At 37.2% G+C, this 15,913-nt stretch overlaps 1 protein-coding gene across 14 annotated transcripts in view; it reads left to right on the forward strand.

The window, feature by feature from the left end:
• Positions 1–15,913, forward strand: part of LOC131684306 (TLD domain-containing protein 2) — a 688,368-nt gene that overhangs the window by 540,629 nt on the left and 131,826 nt on the right. For 11 of the 14 annotated variants that reach the window (XM_058967047.1, XM_058967051.1, XM_058967048.1 and 8 more), the window contains 4 exons: positions 442–991; positions 1,048–1,193; positions 1,594–1,755; positions 12,529–12,674. In XM_058967047.1, coding sequence (XP_058823030.1) covers positions 442–991; positions 1,048–1,193; positions 1,594–1,755; positions 12,529–12,674 — 1,004 coding nt within the window. The remainder of the gene's footprint in view (positions 1–441; positions 992–1,047; positions 1,194–1,593; positions 1,756–12,528; positions 12,675–15,913) is intronic. The other 3 variants (XM_058967046.1, XM_058967060.1, XM_058967043.1) reach the window with 2 other exon arrangements.

Here is a 15,913-nt window from a genome sequence, read left to right on the forward strand (position 1 = left end):
TCTGCGACGTGGTGCGTTGAATTTCTTCTCTTTAACTGAATCGATCGTAGCTGATAGAGGTTTTTTGAATATTTGACAAAGAAATAGGTTTATATTAAAAGTTCGAGTTGTCAACTATTTTTTACAATATCAAACAATCTATTGGACTCTGAATGGACAAACGGTGTACTACCGAATTTCGCTCAAATCGTGTCAGCTCGGTCCCCTTCCTAAAGTGAAATTTTTAAATTCTAAACCTCACTTTTCCAACTAACTAAAAAGAACCCAAAAGTTTCTCAAGCTACTCTAGTGCACGGATCACTAATCGCATGGGGTTTGTAATTGGCATATAGTTACCAGACAATCTGAAACATTCTCTTTGAAAATTTCACTCTATATTTTCTTGTTTGTCCTCGTCGTACTTTGTGTTGTGGTTGCCGAAACTGTCTGTGTACCGGTCAGAGTAAAATGTAACTGCAATAAAACTTCATCTCAAAGATCACTGGACGACGAAGAAGCTATCAGCACTGGTAGTGGCACGACAGCTGCTTCCGGTGGTGGTGCTGGTTTCGGCATTGTGCTTGTGGCCGCCGAAGGAATCGCTGGCGGTGGAGATGTCGTTGACGATGACGCTGGTCAGCTGGTGAAACAGTCATGTCACGATTCGGGAATTGACATTCGTGATCCAAACACACTGCCAATGGGGGGAGCCGCAGCGGCGGCTGGCGTTCTCATCGTGGCACCCATTCCAACGAAAAAGGTTTACAGCGATGCAGACATTGTGCTCAGTGCCGACTGGGTGCCACCGCTAACCATTGCTCCGTCACATTGTATTGACAGTTCGCCCAGAAGCTCATCAGCTGCGTCATCGCAGCTCAGTTCCCTGTCGACGGTGCAAACCGATACACCCGGACGCAAGAAAACTTCCAGCGTGAGTTTTAGCGTTGACGAGCACGATTCTCTGAGTGCTGGCTCCCAGCTAGACAAGAGCGGTGAAACGAAAAAGAACAAGGTTTGTTGTCTGACATTTTATATGGCTATATATAATCTCTCTTTTTTCGATTTTAGATGTTGAAACGCCTTTCTTACCCCTTGGCTTGGGTAGAAGGACTGACCGGAGAAGGAGCTGGAGCTAGTCACAAATCGGACTCAATTGAATCTGCACCCAATACTGGCGATTCTAATCAAAGTGTATTTTCCAAAGTATTCTCCAGGTAAGCTATATCCTTCCAATAGTGCTCTTTCAATCCTGCCATATTGAGTTTGAAAACAATTTACGTTTAGTGAGTATTTGGTTTATTAAAAGCACTACCAAAACACCTAAACGTGAAACACGAAAAGCTAGCCTAATCGTAGCTACTTTCATATTTTGTAAACTACACAACACAATTTTTATTCAATTTAGTTCAAAATACCACACTAAACAAACTGCACACACGAACGACTTTAGTTATTGAACTTATATTTCAAAATTCCATCATGTCTTCTTCTTGTACCCATTTTATCTCAATCGATTGAAAAATGTCTGCCCTCTTCTATCGTCTTCAAAATCCATACCCCCGTTTCTGGAACAAATTGCCGCCAATACCACTTTCGATGTACTGAAAAAAATAGCTCGCCTATCACATTGGTCTCCGAGCTGGGTGGCAATTTGTTCTTGTCGAAGACCCCGTCGGAAGATTCCGGTGGTTCGCCGGTGCCTCCGTTGACACCACACGATGCTCACCATCATCACCCGCCGAGTGGAGGGGCAGGAGCCTTCACGTCAGGAGCCGGGTAAGGATTAGCCCATCAGCACACGGCTGTAAGGTAACCACGTGTTCATCACCGGTTGGGACTGGCAAAGGTCTCAGGCTGCGGCGAGGTGGTTACCCTCCAGCGCGTGATGGTAGCAAATGTCGCGTAGCTGTTAGTGAAACGATGTTGTCCACTGTTAGTCGTTTAGATGGAAAATCATATCTGTTCTATATTTTCTTGTTCTTTTTTGTTGTCCTTGAAGCTGATAAGTTGTTGATGGGTTTGCCGCCAATGAATGGAGCTTAAAAACTTTTATTTTACGTAAATTGCAAGATTTTTTAATTTACTTTAAATTGATCCTTAACCCTTCAAATAGTCGCATCAATTTAGGCGACCCCCGGAAACTTTAAGACAAATGTGTTAGAATTTCAGCACACTATGCGACTTCCGCAGAGTTTACGAAGTATAGTTATACGAAAAACGTTATTCACACAAGTATATTTGTATGTACATACTATACTGTAATGTAATTGGGGCATTTAAATAGTTCATGATATGTACGAGAAATAAGCTAACGATTTTGAATTGCTGAACATTTCGATTTAGACCAATGCACAGTGGTCCAGAATATGAATTTAGCAGAAATTTGAATGTTTTGCAAAAGCTAAATAATATGTTCAGGAAAAATGTACTTTGCATGTCCATTGTTTTCGTTTAAACAGAAGCTAGGGTGGTCCTAATTTTAGCAAGATCGAAAATTGAACTTTTTAACGGTTCGAGATAGAGCTTGACTGCCTTCAATAACATTTTATATAAATTTGCTGAAGACACACAAGCTCTATCTTTCATACTTTCCTATGCACAAGAAATTCAAATGTAAGGTTTAGGGTGATCCACAACCCATTCCCCGCGTGTGATGCGTTATTTACGAACGCCAGATCAAGCGTTCGTCGATTTGCATTTGTGAGAGTTGATTTGAAACAGCCTACCAACTAATACCATTTCTATTATAGTTATCTTATGTTTAGCTGTGGCGTTTTCGGATAGACAATATTAAAGATTGTCGTCGAACATCGGTCGTAGATGGAGAATGTTGTAATCACCTACAATGAGTACACTGTCTTGGATGATCGCTTTGTGTAGAATTTGTTGAACTGCAGCAGTGCAATCCGAGGGTACCCAAACTAAAATAATTTTGTACGATCTTACAGATAAGCCACGCAAAAGTTGCCATATTGCCCCAGCAAAATCCGGAATGTGCTTTCTAGGTTTCATTGAACGAAGAGCCTCTACTGAGCTGAAGATGTCCGGAACGATAAAGTAATGATCCATAGCGTTTATTGAATAGCAGCGAGTTCTGCGACGTATATTTAAGCAGGATCGTTGAGTTTCAATTAGGCGTGAGCTTTTAATTGAATATACCGAAGCAAGTGGAGTTGTTGAGACTTGACGCGTCGGTGTAAAACATCTTGTTGCAGTCAACTTCTCGGAATTTACAACAAAATATGTTTGGTATCACCTGCGGTCGTATATGATCCAGGATTCCAAGAATCTCATCTTTCATGGATATGTCGAATACAGATGAATCAGAAGCTTGAGAAAGATCAACACGATTGGGATAATACGAAGAACTCTGTTGTTATGTTGATTTTTTAACGTTTATTTTAAAAGGAACGTACAGAAGCCCTCAAACTTTGAAGATTTTTTTAGAGGGCTGGACCTAGGCTTGTGAACCAAACGACTTAGCTCAATAAATTGGATAAATGTTTGTTATCGAGAAGAAGTCATCAAAAGACACCGCTGCATAGTGGTCGGAAACCCCATAAACGTGAACTTAATTCACTAGAGGCCAAACCATCGAATATATTCACAGGGTATTGTTCGTAAGAACATTCCCCACAACCTGATAAAAATTAAAATTGGGCATGGCTTACTACGATCAAACTAAAAAATTAATTTTTTCTGCTGACGAGGTAGAAAGTTGGCAACACATTTAATTTTTTTTTAATAAACTTTTTCCACTGTGGCTTTGCGTGCAAACCATGTTCCAAACAAATGTTGAATTATTAAACCACATAATATTGTTGAAGATTGTAATTAAAAATACTCCTTGGTTTCAAAGTTATTGAAGATTTTAACAGTTTGTACCATTAATTACAAAATTTTACGAAAAAACCGAAAATAAATTATGGAAGATATGGATAAAGTAAAAAAAATATCACAGAGTGAGCTTGCCCTATTCATAGGATTCTAGAGTGCCACGCATCAAACCTTCTTACCTTTACTATGCGTAGTCTGGACATTGAAAACTGTACCTGCTCGTTCATTTTGGTATGTACTTTTCTATCTTATACGCAGTTGTAGTTGGTGTAAGAAATTTAAAATTCTTCAATAGCTCTAAAACAAATGAGTATTTTTACAAGAGGTGTGCGCCGCGCCGCCAATTTCAGGTAAATTTTTTACATGCAGTCTTCAACAATATTATGTGGTTTAATACCTCAATATTTATCTGGAACATCGTTTGCACGAAAAGTCACAGTGGAAAACGTTATATTAAAAAACTAAGTTTAAGGGCTACCTTAGAAAACGCTTCATAAATCGATAACCTTTAGTCCTACAAGTTCAAGTTGTCTTTGTCGAAGACACCAACTTTCTACCTTGTCAGTATTAAATGTTGATTTTTCTAGTTCACTCATAGTAAACCATGCCTCAATTTAATTTTTATCAGACTGTGGGGAATATTCATACGAACAATTCCTCCAAAGACACCCTGTGAATATATTCGATGGTTTGGCCTCTAGTGACGTAAGTTCACGTTTTTTGGCATTTCCGACCACTGTGCGCTGCCTGCTGGCTCATGGTGGATTCGGATTGGTTCGTAGTAGTTTTTAAGCGACTAAACCTAAACCTCTTGTATCTCGCAATCCTCATCCATCCGGGGCAACCGTTAAGTACAGCTTTAGTAGGGATTATGTTCTTGCTTATTTTGTTTTGCGTTAATCGTCATGTTTTTATCCATAGCTACTTTTCCTTGCTCGCTGTCGAACCTTCGCTCTATATCTGATCTGCTCAAGTCTGCTGCAAATATCGTCACCTATTGACACATAAACCAATCCGGAGGTGTCGACCATAAGGATTTACATCTGTTTACAACCACCTTCGCCGCGCTTCTTATCCTTCTTGGTGCTAGTCTTTCCTATTTATCTGCTAGCTGGTGCTGGGAACTTGTCGGCAGCGGTATTTCACCCTGTACCGATGCCTATTTTCGCGCTCCATTTCACTGCCACTTCAAGGGAATAATCGTCGGCGGTAAAATTTCTCAAGACAACGATATCTCGATTTTCTCCAACTTCGTGATTTTCCTTCTTAGCTGCCGCTGCTAGCCCGCTGACCTACATCTGCTTTCTACTCACTACTGTCGCTAATATGGAAGCTTGTCGAAACGTGAACCGATCCTTCAGAGAAGCCGTCCAACTTGACATACATCCCTTTCCAGACACCCTCGCAAAGTTTCGTCCCTGGTTTCTTCATTGACTGGTTTCTAGAGTGACCGAACTCAAATGACGTTTTATGTGTCAAAACGGTTTGCAGTATATTTTTTTCCTGAACTTATTAAATTTTTAAAAGTAGTTCTAAACCCTCATGGGTGGTGCTTGAACTTCCAACCTCCCCCCTTGCGTACGAACCAAGCTTCTGCAAAACGGAGACGGACGAACCCACTGAAAAGAACGTATACACACTACACGGAGAGCTTTGTTTGGTCATTGATGGTGTGTTTTTCTGCCTGTCTCTCGTTCTTTCTGCTGTGGAAGTTGTGCGTTGGGTGCATACGGCCTGTTCACTCATTGAGTGCTTACTGGAGGTGTATTATATGGGGTGCATTCAAGTCGTGGTGAAGTGTGGGAGACGGGAGTAGGGGATGTGTTGGCTCTGCATGTTTTTGTTTCTCGGTGCATACCGAGAAACAGAAATATGCAGACTTTGCATGTTTCTGTTTCGGTCTCTTTTATTCTGCTGTGATTTTTATGCGTTTATGGAGCGTACTTCTAGTGAGTATTCGGTGAGTGGATAGACCGTGTATGTCCATTGTCTGTGGTTAACAGCGGGGTAGACGAGGGGCGGATGGAGGGATATTCTGTCGAGGACTGGATGAAGTTCTCTTTATATTATTGGTAAAATAGAAAATGTTGTATATTTTTTTATAAATATATTCTAATTTATATATCAATTATATTATATTCAATTCAATACATGTCGATTTCTTACCGCATGTAAGGAATCCAGAGTCTTATTGTAGTGTTCAAATCCATTTGATACAAACATTACATTAAGGCGGGGCTGGTTGATGGAACGATTACCTCGGAACACGGTTTGCCCTGTATACGAAATAGGTATTTGGAAAATCAATTGAGCTTGCACCTTCCCAAAATCCTGGAATCAATAGGTTTTACACACACGGTGGCTAGTCTGCTGGGTATAAGTCACTTATAAAACAACATAGTAGGAATTCCGATTGCACTAAATGCACACTCCCTTTCCCTTCTGCTTACAAATATAACAAACCAGCCGCCATCAAACCGGAAGTATCATTTCTGCCTTTCTATATGAGAAAGGCAAAAGAATAATATTTAATTAGCTTAATCAGCATGAGTTCAATGTTATCTTCATGTGATTATATTTTGAAATGTTGGTGGAGGATGCGTCATAAATCCTTCATCTTATTTCGGTATACGGGGTGGATGAAGGAAATGCGGGCGTGAGGGTGGTCCAAGGGGAGGGGAGTGATGAAGGAGGGAGGTGTAAGGGCAGGGGGAGGGGCGGCGACGCAATGCTCAACTGCATATTTTGCCTTCCATTTGAGACTTGGTTTGAGAAAATCGGTTCAGTCATCACCGAAGAACCGATGTGACTTTAATTGTGGAATATGCCCGGAATTCCGGACTTCCGGAATCGTCGATAGTGGACAATATATTCAAAGATTGTTTGATTGGCAATCAGTGATCCAGATCTGCGATTAGAAGTAATTTGATGACCATTTCAATAGTTTTTAGCCTCTGAGGTATTACGATTGTACCGATTTATATGGGAGATTCCAGCGTATCCTTACTAACACCCCTGTAACTCCGGAAGCAAGAGTCAGAACAGAATGAAATTCAGCAGCAGTCAATGGTATTACTGTATCTTTCATTTGAAATCAAGTTTGTAAAAATCGGTAGAGAATTCGTTGGAGAATGGGTGTGATATTAGCTTAGGAACTTGGCGGGTTCCCCGGGGGCGTCATGAACTGTCATAGGTGGCCAATGTAGTCAAAGCTGCTTTGATTGATCATTAGTGATCCAGACCCGCAAACTAGAGTAATGTTACATCAATTTTAATATGTTTTACATCATTTGAACATCATGGTGGTGCCAGTTTATATGGGAATTTGCTGTGTGACCGCACTCTTCAACCCGTAACTCCGGAACCGGAAGTTGGATCAACTAAAAATTCAATAGCAGCTTATGGGAGCGTTATACCTTTCAGATGAAACTAAGTTTGCGAAAATCGGTTCAGCTATCTCTGAGAAAATTGTGTGAGTTTAAATGACACACACACATACACACACATACACACACATACATACGCACACAGGCATTTGCCGATCTCGACGAACTGAATCGAATGGTGTATGACACTCGGCCCTCCGGGCCTCGGTTAAAAAGTCGATTTTTACAGTGATTGCAAAAAAATTGGTGTTGTCAAACATCGATCTTAAAAGATCGGATGAACATAATCTAATGTAAATAAATACGAAAACTCTTTATTCCTGTACGACTATCGGAGTTTTATGGACAAGGTTGTTCGGCATGCACAGTAATCTGGACAGATTTGCACAGTGCAAATCAGTCCAGATTACTTTAAAGCCTGCATGCTGAACAACCAATGAAATCGTACTAGGCATTCATTAAAATAATGAAACATTTCATATCATTCACGAATAATAATTTCGTTATCAACGATAACATTCGTACAATGTACACTAAAAAATTACGCCTTTCGTTCGTCAAATGGCCATTTTTTCAGTTTGTGAAATGCACGAATCTAATGCACAATGCACGAAAACGAAAAATGAACTCGTGCATTGTACGATCATTTTTATTCTATTTACGAATTTATTTTTTCAGTTTATATTTTTTCATGCGTTTTATATGAAAATTCACAACTTTTTACAAAGTAATCGAAGAGTTTTGAAATTTTGTATAGTTCGAGTAAACTATGAAAGGTTTCAAAAAAAATATGGGAATGAAAAACTTTAAAGCTAAGCTATTTTGTAAAAGAATATTAATGTTTTTTTAAGAATCCGATAACCTTCCGTTGCACACTTTTCATAGTGTGCTCAAGTTTAAAAAAATTTTCGACCGCCTTGAAAAATTTTATGAATTAAAGATCGTAGCAAGCTTCAACAGAGCAGGTGTTGTTTCTTCAAGCCTGTCAGCTCGTCCTAAAATATAGTGAGTTTGTAATAAAGGTTGGTTATTCGGAAAAGATTCAACCGTATAGAAAATTCGCCGACGGAAAATGGTCTGGGAATGTACCGCTAAGTCTCTGTCATTCTGAAATTGGTCATTGGAAAATTGGAAGAGCTAACACCTACTACATCCCGAGATTAAGTTGTTTGCATTGGATGATTGGACCATATGCAGAAATTTTTTTCAGAATAAAACCAGTGAGATTAAAAGGGATAATACACACATACTTTGAAAAAAGTTATGAATTATAATATAAAACGTTTGCAAAAATTGTACAGGACACGACCACGGATACAATAAAAATATAACTTCTTTCAAGAGCGTGCAATTTTATTCGCGAATGAAGTTAAACATCAAATTTATCGACTCATTTCTGAGCTGGAGACTATATAGTCTTCACTATAAACATGCTATGTCACGTTCCAACTTCCTCTCCTATATAAACAAAATTCTAAAACCAAGTATAACACCATGCTTTCTGCTATACTTTTCAACTAATTAATCAAGTATCTCTTCCTCTTCGCATCAATTGATTACAATTAGCAACTTTAAGAAAAATATACACTGACACTCAGACTTGATAAACTGGGTAAAAACAATTTTCAGTTCAGTAACGCTTAAGACAGGACGTGGCTTGGATTTTAAACTTAAGGGGGGCGTCTGGTATAATGGGCAAAAAATCAACTTATTTTTATCCGCGTGATTTTTACTATTGAACTCCTTAGAATTTGCATGACGAATGAAAAAAAATACTTTTAAAGTCACGTAAATAAAAATAAAGTAAAGTAAAAACTCCTTAGAATTATCTCCCACAATCTCAGTGGCCGCGCTTTGTTTTAAACAGCCATGCATTCCTCGCGCGTATTTGCCATAATTCACGCTGATTTCAATCGATCGGCAACAATTTTCGAAAAACTGACAGCGTTAAAAATGCAGAGCAAACAATACACTCTAAACTACTTATACCCAAATTTTCAAGAGAAAAATTTTCTCCCTCTTATTTTGAAGAAAGGTGAGCCAATTTTACAGTAAAATATTAGATTTTTCGGTTTTCATGAAGCCATTTCCCGAATCTCGAACTTTTTTCTATTTTTGTTGGTTCATCCACTGATAATATAAATTCGTTAATATAATGATATTGATCATGCAATGCACGAGTCCTTTCGTCGTTTTCTGCAACGAAGTATTTTCGTGCATTGTAAATAGTAGGTTTCTTTCATTTCATGAACAAGAATGGCCGCTTGATGAACGGAAGCTTTTGAAAATTTTTCATATCTAGTGTACACTGCACGCATGTTGTCGCTGATACGAAATAATTTTTCGTGATTGAAACGAAATGTTTTGGTTATTTCAATAAACGTTTGTGTATATTACTAAAGATTTCGTTGGTCGCACGAATTAATTTCGTTTATCTTAAAAAAAGTTTTCGAATTAATTAGCCTCTTATTTCATTCGATCGTTTGGAATTGATGTTTGACGACACTGATTTTTTTTTTAATTTAAAAAAATCGATCTGGCCACATAGATTTTATTGTGGTATGAAGAAATGGTCGATGGACGTAACTTTTCGTAAATTTTACCTATTTAGTGCATTGCACTATTGTTCGTGAATGAAACGACATGTTTCGTTTATTTTAATAAACGTTTGTGTATATTACGAACAATTTCGTTGGTCGCACGAATTCATTTCGTTCATCTAAAAGAAGTTTTCATATTTAATTGCATATCATTTCGTCATTGCTCCGGCAAAGAAAAACTAAAACTTTTCCATACAAAACCAACAAGCAGTTCGCGATGGCTCAAGTGAATGTACGGATTCTGGATTAACTGAAAGCGAAAGAAATTCAGTACATCTTTCTGAAACCGGCGGACACGGATACTGTTACTAAATAGCCAGACCGAGACCGTCGTGATGATCAACAATTATCTGACGTATAGCAACAGTGACTTCATATTCTATCTCTATTGAAGCTCTTTTCACGTTGACGGTTTGACGAATAGCACTCGTGAATATTAGACTTTTGTAGATAACAGCGAAGAACTCGTTTGCCTAATGAAGCCGTTTCGTAATAAGCCAACGAAAGTCGTTTCGTGGTGTTCACGAAAAACTCGTAATAAAAAATAAAAGTGTTTCAATACAAATACGAATGATTAATCATATGTACAAAAAATTCGTATATTTTATGAAAATTGTCCGTACGAAACTATTTCGTAGTGATTTACGAATATATTCTATAAGTGTCGAGTAACTACAAGTCCAAGCTTTACAAGTCATGGAAATGGTTGGACGTCTACTCTTGGAACACTCGTATGTGCGTGACTGAAAATATTTTTCTTCATACACAATGAATGTATAAATAGATCTTAACATTGCACGAAATATCCATTGCTACGTTGCCTTTAAAATAGTAAAACAAAATGACTTTCGGTTTGAGCACATTATACCAGACGCCCCCTTAAAAACACCCACTCAAGCTGATGCTGGAGAGAATAAGTTCCAGTTTTAAAATTTTCAGTTTTATGTTACAGAGCTGTCAAAATTGTGAATCGATAACTCAATTGCTCCAGAATGTGTCCTTAGGTCGTTACTTCACTCCAAATTATTTTCCCAAATCTATCAAACCGTAGGGTATGTGCTGAATACTCTTTATATCCAAAAGTCAGCTTTAAATGTATTTAGAAATGAAGCAAAAAAGAGAACAGTAGCGTACACCAGTTTTAAAGTTTGAAACAAAACTATTTGTACTAATAAATCAAAACCCTATGCTGGGGATGTGATTGTTTCCGTTTCAATTCCACTTTTAAACTACTATGTTAAGCACTACGCTGCTAAATATAAGTACCCTAAAAAATTCGATTAATATAAAATACTAATGCTTACAAACCTGTGGTAACAAAAAAACTAATCAATATTTTATCTTGGTCAGATGGCATTATTTTTGGGTAGACTGGGTTCAGGTATAGTTCCGGTTTCCTAAATTTTATGATTTCGGACTCGGGTCGTGTCTAGGTTTGTCAAAAGCTCCTACAAATCAACACAATTATTAACTATCTATGAAGATTATACCCGATTTTATCGGTGTTATGACATTCAAAACGACACAGACATCAGTAAGACATCCGCGCTTGACGTTTTGTTGAGTAAGGCTCGATTGACTGATTAAAACGAACGCAAAACACGTTTACGTAATTGCAGCTTCACGTGCAATCTTATCAAGTGTCCGATTCGTGAACAAATCGGAAGGATTTTCTAGAAACATTTTATAACCCTGTGCAGACGCTCAACCGGATTAAACCGCTGCTGTTCTGTGTGAAACACGATGCAAACCCATTGACTAATAACTTTCCAGCTGACAATGTTTTGAAACTTAATCATTCTGTTTGTGTAGATAGAATTCGCTGTTCGATGTGGTATATATTTTTGTTTTTTTTTTCTTCATGGACCAATTGGTGTGCAATATGCTATTTAGTTTGTTCATACAATTCTATTTGTTATTAGTTTTAATTATTCGATCTAACTATTCCTTGTAGCTCCCCAAACTAGTTGTTCGTTATGGTCAATAGTGATTTTTAGATCTTCGTTCTGTAGTTATATAGCAATAACTTGCACGCCTTGACAGTTCGGTCGAAGGAAAATTCTAGAAATAATTTAACTTGCCTAGTCCTCCGAAAGGCGAGGATTGCGTTTCGACTTTGTTTCATCAGTATCTGGAACCGACTTGGTACCACATGGACGTAATTCCTAAGCACGTAGCACTACTTCTGCAAACAAGTAGTTTCGAGTAGTATGGTATTCAGCTACTGATTCTTTTACATTTGCTAGCTAGTTCTCAGAAGGCGTTTCCAATAGGAACCATTCATAAATTACGTAAAGCGTTTAGGGGGGGGGGGGGTTCTACAGTTTGTGATATATTGTGACAAATGGGGGAGGAGGAGTAAGCTAGAAGGAATCAGAATATATTGGCTCAAATGGCACGTTCCCCGTACATAGTCGGGGATTTGTGCCTAGAGGTTACGTAACATGTTTTTACTGAGGAAAATTTTTCTTTTTAAAGAGTTTGTTACGTAATAGGGGAGGGGGATGAATACATTTGTGACAATTTGTTACAAGGGGAAGGGAGGAGTCAATTTTGGGCAATTTTTGCGCTACGTAATTTATGAATGGTCCCATATGAATGTTCCTTCCCGCCGAGCATACAAAATATAGCACAGTGCAACATAAAATAGTATTTGAACAATCTATTCGATGTGTATGGCCTGTATTCCTGCAATCGTTCTAACACTTCTCCTTCTTTTCCTGCAGACGCTCCTCGATAGGCACTTTCATCCGACCGCAATCAACGGGAGACGGCGCACCGACCACCAAACAGAAACAGGCACCACCGAAGCTGGACTACCGCTCGATGGTGTCGATCGATGACATGCCAACGCTTTTCGTCAGTTTCGACAGTAAGTATCTCCTTCCGTCTAATTAACTGCCGATTTAGTTCGGACATTTTTCTTCTCTTCACACTCTTAGATCATTTTTCGATTCGTTCAAGTTCTTGTTCTGATATAGTTCGAGTTATGTGCTGGTTTTGACAGTGTTTCGTTCTAACTGCTAACGAAAATTTGATCTCCAAGGACTAGCCTTGTGTGGATCCGCGAAAACTAAATAACTAGAGCTGTGCAGCTACCGCCGATTGTCGAACGATTTGTTTGATTTTTTCTTTTATAGTTTGCATTGTTCTAAAGCTTTCATTTATTTAGTTAGTTATTTGTAATTTCTCTAGGAAGTAGTCTTCAAAAATGCAATTTTCATCGCACACAATCAATGTACTAATCTCGCCGATCATTCTCACTCGTGTCTTTGACAAATACGGTACACTTTTGGTTATTGTAGTTTCAAATGAATATAGAACTATAATGTTTCAGGTTATAAAACGTTTAAACCACCATTACACATTTGTACAATGAAGTCAGAACAATTTCGTTTTCATTTTTATTTTTCTTACTGTATCTTTCTAAACATCAAAACCATGCCTACAGTACTGAGCTTAAAAAATGCACGACATGATTTTGCCTCAAAAACTATTTAACTGTGTAATTTTTAGATACAGTGCCAAAGAAATATACATCATATGATAACTTTTACTACAAGTAATCTAATGGCTTAGAATAATTGGTTGTAATCTAGTTGTTATGGTGATGCCCAATTTGAGGTGGTGATGTACCAGACTGTATAAGGGTGCAATGTTTTCTTTTATTTATTTGATAATGTCGATAATGTGACAAAGATCTAGCAATAAATATTGATACATGTCAAGTTAAGCTTTTGGGTCCGGCCAAAAAAATCTAAATTTAATACTCTTATTTAACCTTTTATATGTTTAATTATCCCGCTTCATTAGATGTCTTATAAAACAGATTTTATTCTTTTTAACTTCTTATGATTGTATTGATAGGGTTGTTTCCAAAAATTACAAAAAAATAAATTAATTGTTTTTAATGCAACATCAAGTTTGGGTGCACTTTTTATGTCCTGTACTGTACACAAACCACACAATACCAACCTTTACTACAATGTACAACATCATTCCAGTGCGAGCGCCACTGTTTCCACAACTCGAAAAACTTGGTAGGTCACCAGCTGGTTTAAAGTATGATTTCACTTATGCTTTTGTATACAGTCATCCGTGCCGGAACATTACAAACATTCGCATACATACCTAGTTGTATATTTCGTCTATGATGGATTATTGTTTCGCTCTATTCTTGGGTTGTGTTTGTGTGAAAACCACAGTGTTGTTTTTTAACCTCAACTCATTTGCTATCTGTCACAAGTCATGTGTTTAAAAACAAATTGTTTCCAACATGATTCCTACATTCGTTGTAAGCATTCATTTTACATTATTGTCATAACGCAAACCATATCCGTTCATTTCCATTTGAAGTGACCGTCTTTTATGCACGTTTGTCCAATATTTAACTTAGTTCAACCATATATCGTTGCTTGAACCATTCCTAAAAAATACATCTAATTTTCCAAAATTGAAATATTTCCCCAATAAAACATTATTATTGAAGGATACCATTACCACAAAATGTGGAAAGGTTTTACTGCCCGTAATTGTTCCATATTCATTCTTGCTTAAAACGAGATATCTGTTGGATATATTCTGAACCAGCATTGTGAAACAAAAAATGCTGAAATAAAACTACCAACTTTGTTGAGATAAAATTACGAAAATACAACTCAATGAATAATAGAAAATTTGAAGCTACGTTTTCCTCTATTGTTTATTGTTGACCTCTGATCTTTTTATAAGCCATTAGCTAATTCCAATCATATACATACAAACATTGATTTTTATATATATATGGATTTTCCATATGGCTTATACAGTGTGTTCCACATTAATACGTTCACCCAACTATTTTTTTAGATAACTTTCTTTCTATTCACACAAACTGCTCCAGATTTTCAGCGTTTATTTTAAAGCTTAATCAACGATTTTTCTCGAAGTTTGGAAACCCTAGTGCATCTTGTTAGTATATTATAACAATTTAAGTGAAAATGTTTCCTTTAAATAAAGTTTTTCTCCAAAAAATGCTATATTTAAGTAATTATCCAGTAATAATTAACACTTCATGCAGTAGTCAATCGAATTCCCATCATTTTTGAATACAAGTTTCATTCGCTTCGGCCTTTGATTATTACGATTTTCAAGATTTCTTGCTCTGAGTTGTTTTAGAAAAATTGATTGCTTTCTTGTCTTGAACTTTACAACTGACGAACACTGCTTATCGTTGTCATATTCATCACGAACCATCATACTCGAAACATTTTCAATCGAGAAAACATCTGGAGAAAGCGATATTTGAATGACCTCTGATGTGTATGACAACGCGAAGCAGTAGTCGTCAGTTGCAAAGTTCTAGAAAGCAATCAAATTATTCTAAAACAAGCTTAGAGCAAGAAATATAAACAATCGTAATGATTAAATGCCGAAGCGAATGAAACTTATACTAAAAAATTATGGGAATTCGATTGACTGATAAATGTAGTGTTGATTATTACCGGTTATTTACTTGAATAATGCATTTTATGGTAAAAACTATATTTTTTCTTAGTGAACGTATGAATGCAGGAACAACTTTTTTCACTTAAACTGTCATAACAAACAAACAAAACGCACCAATGTTTCCAAATTTTGAGAAACATCGCAAATTAGACTTTAAAATAAACTTAGAAAATTTGGTGCAGTACGCTTGAATGAAAAAGTTATTCTGAGAAAATAGGGTGATCGGATAAATAAGACACATTTTTCACTTAAATTTCTATAACTTCGAAAAAATCGTTGATTAAGTTTGAAAATAAACGTTGAAAATCTGGAGCAGTTTGTGTGAATAGAAAAAAGGTATCAAAAAATAGTTGGGTGAACGTATAAATGTGGGACACACTGTATTTCCTGTATGATTTCTGTGATGTTCCGATTCATGACAGCGGATTTCAACGTTCCTCGGTCTTCAGCTTTTTAGAGCGATTGCATAACCTTTCTATATGAGAAAGGCAAAAGGTGGAACAAAACTTATTTGAGGCCTTAGATGTGATTTTAGAGCCAGCATTTCTCCGTAGGATATGTTCACAATATTATTCTTTTTTTTTATTCATTTCGTTTATTTGATAGGCACAAATGCGTTAGCTT

This window comes from Topomyia yanbarensis, chromosome 2 (assembly GCF_030247195.1).
Source record: "Topomyia yanbarensis strain Yona2022 chromosome 2, ASM3024719v1, whole genome shotgun sequence".
Lineage (NCBI taxonomy): Eukaryota > Metazoa > Arthropoda > Insecta > Diptera > Culicidae > Topomyia > Topomyia yanbarensis.